We start from the raw sequence: 11,131 nt of genomic DNA, 5'->3' as shown, positions 1-11,131 counted from the left end.
CACGGTGGCTGTCCCCTCCTCTGCCCGGGCCCGGCGGCTCCTCCCCGCCGTGGGCAGCACTTCCGGGTCGGCGGTGGCGGCGGCCTAGAGAAGGAGGAGGAGGAGGAGGAGGAGGAGAAGGGGGAGCGGCGGCGGAGCTGTTTTTGTCGGTCGGGGTTTGTGTTGCGGGGTGTGATCGGTGCGGCAGCCCCGCCGTGTTGGGCTCGGGCCGCGGGCGGGGGAGGCCCGGGCAGCGGCTGCCGGGGCGGGGCGGGAGGCGGGAGGCGGAGCGGCGGAGCGGAGCGGCGGGCCCCACCGGCAGGCCCGGACCCCGACCCGGACCCCCACCGTCGCGGCCATGGCCTACGCCTATCTCTTCAAGTACATCATCATCGGGGACACAGGTGAGACCGGGGGGCAGCGAGAGGAGGGGCCCGCGGGGCCGGGCCGGGCGGCGGAGCCGGGCCGCCGACCTCCCCCGGCCGGTCCTCCTCCATGATTTCCATTTCCGCAGTGGTGGAGGCGGTGACGTGGGCCCCGAGGCCCGCCGCCCGGCCCCCGTTCCCGACCCCATCCCGGCTCCCCGAGGCCCCAACCCAACCCGGATTGGGAAAGGAGGACGGGGACGATCCCGCCTTTCCCTCCCGGATTTCCTTCCCCCTCCTGCCAGGCCCGGGAAGGCCCCCCCCACCCCCGGCTCCGTCCAAGCGTCCGGGCGGAGGCCACCGGTGACCTTCGACTTCTGTAATCCTTGACCCTCCTGCCAGGCCCCCCGACAGCTCTCCGGGACGAGCACCCCCTTCCCTCGCTTTTATTTTTTTAATCACGCCCTAACGACGGTCAGCTCAGGCGGGGAGCCGTGGATGCCCCCCCTCCAGACTCGGAAATTTAGACACGTCTTCATTTTGGGGCCCTCAGCTCTCCACTGGAAGCAGATGGATCTCTTACTTTGAAAATTCTTTCTTAAAAGCTCCCTGCCAACGTCTTTTTGCAGACGCACTTCCCCCCTCCCCCCCACCCGAACATTCAATCATGTCAGCCCGGCTGTTGAGGTTTCACTTAGGGGATCCGGCGGTGCTTTGTCTCATGATTAAACCAGATCACTTCAGGTGTTAGGTATTCGGTGTCACAGCTCCTCTATTAATGTTCCAGTATCTGATTTCGGAAGGGATTTTTTTTTTGCACGACTTCAGATTGAAAGATGGAGTAGGTTAGAGCAGCGCTGATGATGTGGCAGTCCCCGGCTATAAATTCTAGAGTTGTATTGATTGCTGCATTAGAGGAAATTGCACCACAGAGAAAAGCTCCACAATCTGTCTTGGGTTTTTGGGGTGGGGGGTGGGGGCGAAGAAGAAAAGGAAGGTGTAGGAGAAGTGAATTCCTTACAGGTCTCTATTGTAATGCGTTAGGGAAAGTGACTTTTGGTTTTAATTCTGACATTCGTGTGTCCACACTCACAGGGAAAGTAACTTCTCTATACCTCAGTTACTCTCTAGGTCAGATGGGGAAGCTTAAACCTTGCCTCTCTTCTAAAAATATGGGAGGGCTTCACATTCATGAGAGAGGATCTTACAAATCTAAATATCAGTATAAAAATCATTATTCTCACCTAGTCTGTCAGGAGCAGTAGTATGTGTCAGGTCAGAGGAACAGTGTGGTCTAGTGGATAGAGAATAGGCCAAGTAATCAGAAGGACCTGGGTTCTAATCCCAACTCTGCCACTTGTTTGCAGTGTGACCTTGGGTAAGTCACCTAACTTTTCTGTGCCTCGGTTACCTCATCTGGAAAATGGGGATTAAGACTGAGCCCTATATGGGACGTGGACTGTGTCCAAGCTGATTAGCCTGTGTCTACCTCAGCAGGTAGTACAGAGCTTGGCACAGAGTAAGCACTTAACAAATACCATAAAAAAGTCTTAATACACCATATCACAGTTGACTACAATAACAATGAAGTAAACCTTTTAGTTATAAAACAGCAATGAGGAGACCTTATGAAAGCACTTAAACATGGCTGTGAAGAAGAAAATTATTATTTCAGGCCAAGTAAGTCACACCCAAATTTCACAACAGGTTTTGACTGGAACATTGTCAGAGAATCAGGGACCGTCCATCCATCAGTGTGAGCCTGTTTGGATTCAGGAAGCCAAAGTGATTGAAGAAGTGGCTTGTGCACATGTGTGCATGGGTGTGATGTTGGGCACCCTGAGAATATTGGACCCCATGGGATTCTGTGAGAGCGAAGTCTCCATATTTTAGGAGGACTGGATGTATTCTATAAATCGGCCTAGTACCGTGAGCGTAAATATTAGTATATGGAGGGAGGCATAGATTAGGAGACAACCCAAAAGGCTTGCACTTTGTGGGTGACCCGAAGTTGGAGATATAGATAAGTGTGTTGGGAAAACAGACTCCTTATTTTGGCTCTGTTGCTTGCTCTTAATTTGAGTAAATCTATTGTGTTTCATTTCAGTTAAAATTTGCCCCAATTTTTGCAATTTCCTGGGATGTTGAACACTTTGAGCTCCTTGGGGCAAAGTGAAGAGCAAAGTGCTGTAATAGCACTTAATATATGTGAACAAGCACTTTTAGAGCAGTTCGAGTAAGAGGCTGGATTTGTTTTCATAGTGTTTTATGCATCTGTAATTTATAAATGTGAAAACTGTTAAGATAGTGCAGATACCATGGCAAATTCTGTTATAAGTCTAAGCTCCTTGAGGGCAGGGATTGGGTTTTCTAACTCTGTGGTACCCTCCGAAGCACTTAATACAGTGATCTGCACTACTTATTCTCTCTGGACCCGAGTTTCCTCAGCTGTAAAATGGGACTGAAATGCTGGTTCTCCCGACCTCTTCTTATATTGTGAGCTCTTTTTGGGTCAGGAGTGGTATCTGATTATCTTATGTTTATTCCAGTGTTTACCACTTTTCTGGACACATAGTAAGCACTTAATAGATATCATTGTGGTTGTTATTGTTATTATTATTATTGTTGTTGTCTTAACTTCATGTTTGAAACCTACTGAATGGACCAGACTCAGTCAGTGCAAATGAAAAAAGTTATTTCTTTAAATCCTTGCTCATAAAATGATCCCCGCTCAATTTCCACAATATACTTTCTGTTGAAAACTTATAAAGAACCAAGTCCCTAGCATCAAAGAGAAATGGCTCTGATGTAAATCTTGTGACGAGAGACAGAAATTAGTTTCATGGGAGATTGATTGAGGTATCTGCACTTCTAAAATGAAAGACTCTCCAGACTCAGGTTAAAATAAATCTGCACAGGTCATGTAGTTTGGCTGGTTTTTGCCCCCTCAGAAGTACTATTAAGAAGTTCCGGGATAACTATTCCTGCCATGGAGTTGGCCTCCTGATCTAATGATTTCATTTTCATTCTGTCTTCAGAGCCTCAATAGCTAATCAGCATTTATTTTTAGGGAGAAATTGTGGGGAAAAAAAAACCACCGTAGTTCCAATCTCAATGTTTTGAGATCAGCCAATCTTCATTGCTCCAGGGAGAAGATATGTAAATTATAATGTATCCCATTTTAACATAATCAACAGAATTTATTAAGCACCTACAGTGTGCTGAGTACTGTAATAGGCACTTAGGGAATAGAAAAACTGCTTCACAATGTGGGTGGTAAGCAGATTAGATTTACCACAAGAAGTCGTGCAGGCAAAAAATATCAACAGGTTCAAGAGGGTTTGGATAAATTTACAGATGAGTGATCCATAATGGGCTACTAGAGGGAAAATTGGGGGTGAAGTGAGTAAAGGTGCTAAAGGTGCTCTCCCAAGTGCTTAATATAGTCTTTGGCACGCAGTGCTCAATAAGTACCACTGATTGACTGATTAAAGATAGAGGTGTTGAATGATGCAACCCTAAACATTAGGATGGATGCAAAAGAGAGCAGATATCACCCAGTTCCTCAAAGAGATTCTTGTGGCCAACATTGGATCCTGGCCGAATCCTTGGTCTGACTCAGTAATAGCAATGCTGATGATCTTAAAAGTTGTGGTCTCAGTGCTTTTGAGGCGTTTACAGTGTAATAAAGAAGGCATGCACGCAGAGCTTGATGGCTGTACAGTAGTTAAAAGAATCAGTGAATATATAAACAACAGTCATGAGTTAAATAGCAAGTAAAACACACCCAGTTCTGCCATAATGTGTCTCTTCACTACTTGTTCGGGCTAGAACGTTGTAAGAGAATCGGGGAACATTCTTCCGATAGCAGGCATCCACCTGGATGGGACGTGATGGCGATGTCTAATGAAATAGTTTTGCTCAGGTGGGCAGTGCATGCAGGTCAAGGCACACTTCCTAAAATGTTCTTATAAGGTTCATAGAACGTTCATATAAAGTTCACCAGGAACATCGCCTCTACGCTGTTGGAGAATTGAGTGTGAGTGCTGAGGTGCTTGTAATTGGGCTGGTGGGGAAAACAGGTGCCTCCCAGGAGGTGGCCTTCTAGAAGGACTTTTAATCAATCGTATTTAATCAGTGCTTACTACGTGCAGAGAACCGTACTAAGCATTTGAGAGAGTGCAAAGGTGCAGCAGGTCATGGTTTGGCCAGGCTGAGTGGCAGGTGGTCAGAAGTAGATGAGGGAAGAGTGAAAACTGGATGGATTCCGGAGGAAGTAGAGAGCAAGGACTTGAGTAGGACAGAAGAGGCAGCTGTAAGCATTAGAAAGCCAACTGATGAGGAATCTTTTAATAATAATAATAATGTTGGTATTTGTTAAGCGCTTACTATGTGCCGAGCACTGTTCTAAGCACTGGGGTTGACATAGGGGAATCAGGTTGTCCCACGTGGGGCTCACAGTCTTAATCCCCATTTTACAGATGAGGGAACTGAGGCACAGAGAAGTTAAGTGACTTTCCCACAGTCACACAGTCGACAAGTGGCAGAGCTGGAATTCGAACTCATGAGCCCTGACTCCAAAGCCCATGCCCTTTCCACTCAGCAACATCCTGTTGTCTCTTGAGGAGAGAAGTACTGTATTGTGATGAGAGTTTTAGAAGCACTATTTGGAAAGTGGTAATGTAGAGAAGAGACACTGGAGGGAAGGAGACTGTGCAGAAGCTTAGTCATCCATCTGATGGATGATGCGTGAGCTTCTCTACCACCAGGGTAGTGACTGTGAAGGTGACAAGGAAGGAAGGAATCCCTGAAATGTTGATCCCTGAAATGGAAAGACTAGGTAGAGGAAACTTTAAAGGTGAACAAGAATTGTGAGATTGTGGTGCAGGGAACTTGGCAGTCTGGGCCTCAGTGATATTTCCACCTAAGATATTGAAGCCTGATGTCAAATATTTACATCAGCCTGTAATGTTAATGTTAATGTTACTCCCCTGTGGTGTCCCTTAATTAATCTCTGTGGTTTTTATAATAGCTGGTTAATGAGCTCCCATTTAGGCAATTATATGAGGGACCTCCATATTTATATAGTCCTCATAATAAAAAAAAATTCTAAACCTCATTATTCTGGGAGTTTCTAGAATGTCTTCTTATTTCTTGTGGTCACCTTCCTAAAGCTTTTGGTAAAAGTGTACCTTACTCCATGATAAGGTATCTCCCAGGATCTCTGGAGGATGTTTGATGCATTTCTGAGATGTTTGCCCATCTACAGTTCATTTGTAGATGAATGAACTACTCAAAAATGAGCAGTGCCCGAAAAAGAAACCTAAAGTGTTTCAAGAGGATGAAGAGTCCTCCCTTCCTAAACCCTGCCCTCTGAAATGCTGTGGTATCTTACTCTCAGGGCAGCCCTAACATATGTTTTCAATGTGTATTTTGGCTAGAATGCCATTGGAGAACTAGAGAACATTCTTCCACCCACTCAAGCCTGTTTGGGCTCCGTGGGCTGCTTTTTTGAAGCAGCTGCTTATGCGCATGTGTGCGGTGTGGCAGTGGGTGAGTACTACAGCACCAGACTCCTTCACATAAGGTTTCACAAGAATGCACCGTGGCCTAATGGAAAGAGCATGGACCTGGATTCAGAGGACCTGGGTTCTAATCCCAGCTTTGCCACTTACCTACTTTGTGACTTTGGGCAAGTCACTTCACTTCTCTGGGTGTCAGTTTCCTCCTCTGTGAAATAGGAATTCAGTACCTGTTCTCCCTCCTTCTTGACTCTGAGTTGCATGTGAGAAAGGGACCGTGCCTGATCTGGCTATCTTGTATATACCCCACACTTAATGCAGGGCTTGACCCATAATAAGTGCTTAACAAAGACCAAAAGAATACTTATTCATGCAACTCTTGTGATAAAATAACTAGCTGTAACTTTCATTCAGTCATCTCTTATGCTCTCTCTCTACTTCTCTCAGAATTATAAAGTTCTAAAATATTCAATCACAAGGTAATTGGTCGTATCAAAGCCTTCCTATTCAAAATACTCAGACTGTATTGAGAGCACCAAGAGCCTACGTTATTCAGGTTTGGTGAAAAAAAATAATAGCAAGTTTGAAAGTATTCTCCACTTCTGCGGTGCTTTTATAAATCCGATGGACTAATAGCACTTTAAATGTACACTAATAGGCAGTGTTTTCAATAGCAGTTGATAGACACCCTCCACTGTCCTTGCCACAGCAGCCTCAAGCAGTCACTTGGTCCCCAGGAGAATTCAAACTCTCTTGGATATTTGTTTTAGGATTTTGGGAGAAGTGCCGCATGCTTCCATCTTCCCATTTGCTTACCCTCTCCTGCTTCCCATCACAAAGTCGTGAAGGGCATGGGACCTTGTTTTTGTAGCACTGTTGATACACGTTAGAGCTATTTCAGTATGTTCTTTTTATGTGCCAGTTTGGCAAGAGTCCTGTACCACAGAGAGCACATTGCATCCAGGCCTTCAAAATACAGCTTCGGAAGCATAACAAATGTAACATGTTTTGGCAGGACTGAAGGCATATAAAGGAAAGGATGAACTTTTAAGGGGAGCCCGGACCCCATAAGGTGAAGACTTTCAGTGAATTCTGGAAATGGGCAATAGCTAATGCACAACATGAAGCACATGTCCTAACATATGCGGTCACAAAACGATTGGTCGTATTAGATGGTCATTCTAATTTTAGGGTGAAAGTGAAAGACACCTGCGTAAGGTATTGGATCTATTCCTAGGGCTTGGGCTTATTCCTGGAAGAAAGATAAGATCTTGCACATGAAGGATCAGAAGAATTAGAGATCATTCTATGCAATGGTGAGCGTTCCGTATACTTGGACAACTTGGTGGTGGCTAGTGAACCTACTGGTTTCCACCTATTGGCGTGGCCCACCAGAATCTTTCAGGTTACTCCCTCAGTGTAATACTCAGTTGACCACATTGCATCTTTTTGCCTTTTGACGAAAGCACCAAAATCTATGTGGGTTCTTAAAATAGAGGCATCACCAACCTGAGAGGTATATAGGGAAAGAACGGCATTTTAGCTATCCAGCACGCGCAGCAGGGGCCCAGGAGTCTTTGAGGAGGCTCGCATCTCCTCCTGCCTCCGGGACGTCTCCACCTGGATGTCGGCCCGCCACCTAAAACTCAACATGAGCAAGACTGAGCTCCTCGTCTTCCCTCCCAAACCCGGTCCGCTCCCAGACTTAGTACAGTGCTCTGCACATAGTAAGCGCTCAATAAATACTACTATTGAGGAGTGCACTCCTTAGGTCTACAGAGGTTTTATTTTCAGCCGCATCCTCGACAGTCTTTTTTGCTTCTGGGACGCAGCCAGGTGGTGGGTTTTAAATGGAAGCCCCAGTTAGAAGCCTGGGGTGCACATACCCTGGAGCCAGGAGATCTATAAGAGTACCTGGGATCTGACATCTACGCACATGGTTTAAGTGAAAGACACCAGTTGTCTTGAATGGATTCTGCTAACCAGGTCCTGCTGCTCCACAGGGACTCATCTAACTGAATCTCACTCCCACACCTGCCCAGTCTCATCTCCTGCTAGCCCTTAAGATTTGGAAAATGTTTTCTCCTCCAGAGTCTCATGACCTGCCTCCTCCTCCTCCCATCACAATTTAGCACCAGACAGAGTTTAGCCCTTCTGAAATCCCATCTCTACCAGGAAGACTTCTCTGTAAACTTCTCACCTTTCCTCCCCATTTCTCTCACAACTACTACATGAGTACTTCTGCTTTACTTAAGAATTTGGCTTTCCACACTCTTCCGTTGCACTTTTGTACATATCTTTTACTCCATTACTTCCATGCCTGTCTCCCCCAATAGTTTTAAACTCCTTGGGGGCAGGCATCATGCCTGCTAACTCTGTTGTACGCTCTCAAGCGCTTAGTACAGTGCTCTGCAGAGAGTAAATAAATCAGTATATTGATTGAGCTGAATTAGTGAGCCTCTCAAGCATTAGTAAAGTGTTGCCTACAATGGGAGAATTGCCACTTTGCAAAGCAAAATGAAATCCCCTGTGACAATTCCTGAGAAGCAAAATAAAAGAATTGAAGACTTAATTGATTTCCAAGTAATATAGTAATCTTCCTGGGGACCGGGGTTTGGGGAAAATGTAGTCTGAAGTTGCTTCATTATAGTGTCGGTAAACGAATCAGATAAGCAGAGCATAAAAAGTGTTTCATTATTTCCCTCTCGTCTTTGAATGCGGAGAGCTGAATATAATTCAATTCAGAATTCAGTTTCCAAATTTACTAAAGTGGCTGCTAAAGCGTGAGGAGGATAGTGTTTTCTCTCCTTAACCACCTAGGCCAGGACACTGCTGAATCTCCCTCTGCTTCTTGGAGTTGAACCTCCAAGTGGAACTCATATTAGAGCGAGCTGTCAGAATGGACCTGCTTTCGTCACATCTTCCAATCTCTGCTCCTTTCTACTCTCCTTCCCGTGTTTTTAATCTGATAGCATCACTTAATAACATCTAAATATAATTCCACAAAAAACTCACAATTACAGATTCCATATCGAGTTACCTAGACCTTTTCTGGAGATACACGCTTTATGTACTACTTTTTATTTTTTTTAATGGCATTTAAGTGCTTACTATGTGCCAGGCATTGTACTAAGTGCTCGGATAGATACAAAATAGAATGGACACAGTTCCACAATGGGACTCAGTCTTAATCTCCATTTTACAGATGAGGCAATTGAGGCACAGAGAAGGGAAGTGACTTGTCCAAGAACATACAAAAGACATGTGGCAGAGCCAGGATTAGAACTCCAGTCCTTCTGACTCTCAAGTCCATGCTCTCTCCACCAGGGCACTCTGCTTCTCCATGGTCCAGGTGTCGAAGGCATGGAAACACAGAGTATGTAAGCAGTGTGACAAATAGTGAAAATGAAAAGGAAGGGATGAGTTTCTGTTCTCTCATTCCGTCCATAAAGAACGTTTCCATGCGAGACAGCACAGCCTATGGAAAGCACATGGACTGGGAGTCAGGAGACCTGCGTTCTAATCTTGGCTGTGTCACTTCCTTGCTGTGTGATCATGGGCAAGTTACTTAACTTCTCTGTGCCTTAGTTTCCTCATCTGTAAGAAGGAGAATGAAGTACCTGTTCTCTCTCCTGCACAGACTGTGAGCTCCGTGTGGGACATAGACTCTGTCTGATCTGCTTATATTGTATCTACCCCAGTACGTAGTATAGCACATATTAGCGCTTAATAAATTCCACAATTATCAAAGACTATTATTTCACTACATGCTTTGGATAAAGTATGTTTAGGGGATTAGAGAACCTTCTTCTAGAAGTGTGATATCTGTATAGTACGCAGTGCAGTGTAGGAAGAAAAGCTTCGCTCATGTGCATGGCATCGGCCAAGTTGTGTGTATTTTCTTCAAGAAAATAACCCCAACGTTACAGGAGAACTGAGCTTATTTTATCATAGAGCTCAGTGAAGACCAACCACATATAGCTTATTTAGAGGGAAAGTGCTCAATGTGCTGTAATGTCTAAGTCCTTTGATTTTTGGTCCTTTTTTCGATCCTTTAATTTTGTGTTTGATGTTTTTCATTACAAATGTTACAACCCATGTAACTAAGTTTTGAGAACAACAACTCAGCCCCTTGCCTGCTGCATGACCTTGGGTAAGTCCCTGAACTTCTCTGTGCTTCATTTCCCCTATCTGCAAAATGGGGATTCAGTACCTGTTCCCCCTCCTACTGAATCATATTTGTAGAGCACTTACTGTGTGCAGTGCACTGTAGTAAGCACTTGGGAGAGTACAGTATAACAGATTTGGTAGACACATTCCCTGCCCACAGTTAGCCTAGACTGTGAGCCCCATGTGGGACCTGAAGTTTCTGTATCTATCCCAGTGCTTGGCACCCAGGCAGCGCATAGCATAAACCACAATAATTCCGTTATCCGGAATTCTTTCATTTATTCAGTCGTATTTGAGTGCAGACATTAATATAAATAAATAAATTACATCAGTGTTATGGGGCTGGGAGGGGGGTGATGAATGAAGGGAGAAAGTCAGGGTGATGCAGAAGGGAGTGGAGGAAGAGGAAAGGAGAACTTAGTCAGTGAAGGCCTCCTGGGGGAGATGTGCTTTTCTACCTTTCTATGCTGATCTTGTTCCTAATTGTTCTCAATAATTGAGTGTTTGCATAGGCAGCCTCCTACTGATTCTCTGGGGTTAAGAAGAACTTTAATTCTCCTACACAGAGCACTTATAAAGCTGAAGCAGTATGAGAAAATGGCCAGGTACATATCTCTGGTTCTGGAACAGCGCTCTTTCAGTGTTCTCAAATCAACTTTTAAAGTATCCTTCTTAGAATCGTCACATATTTCCCTTGAATGTAATAAGCATTTGCTTACTTGAACACTTAATGTGCATGCGCTTATTTAAGGCATCTTCTTGTCTAACAGGTGGCTTTCCATTTAATAATAATAATAATGGTATTTGTTAAGCGCTTACTATGTGCCAAGCACTGTTCTAAGTGCTGATGGAAATCCCAATTTTACTGTGGCTTGTTCCCTTCCCTGCGGCTTGGGCCACCCCCACCCTGCTCACATAATACCTATGTAATTGAAGTTCTGGTCTGATTCTGGTAATTTGGGGTTGGAAATTTCAAGGTCTTAGAGCTGGCACAAAAATATTCCTTTCTCTGAGACCATTGAGAGATATGTGATCTGAGATGGTGTAGTATGTTCACTGTTACCAGGTATTGTGGACTTCATTAACTTTTCAGAA

The 11,131-nt window shown here is 44.9% G+C and overlaps 1 protein-coding gene across 1 annotated transcript in view; it reads left to right on the top strand.

Annotated features, from left to right (window-relative positions):
* The first annotated feature begins 265 nt into the window (after positions 1-265).
* Positions 266-11,131, top strand: part of RAB2A (RAB2A, member RAS oncogene family) — a 72,772-nt gene continuing 61,906 nt past the window's right edge. The window contains exon 1 of the mRNA XM_001513411.6: positions 266-383. Within this exon, the coding sequence (XP_001513461.2) occupies positions 338-383 (46 nt within the window). The 5' untranslated portion in view covers positions 266-337. The remainder of the gene's footprint in view (positions 384-11,131) is intronic.

The sequence above is a fragment of the Ornithorhynchus anatinus genome, chromosome 7 (assembly GCF_004115215.2).
Source record: "Ornithorhynchus anatinus isolate Pmale09 chromosome 7, mOrnAna1.pri.v4, whole genome shotgun sequence".
NCBI classification, from domain to species: domain Eukaryota; kingdom Metazoa; phylum Chordata; class Mammalia; order Monotremata; family Ornithorhynchidae; genus Ornithorhynchus; species Ornithorhynchus anatinus.
Note: the sequence above shows the minus strand (reverse complement) of the source record. Positions and strands in the feature narration are given on the sequence as shown.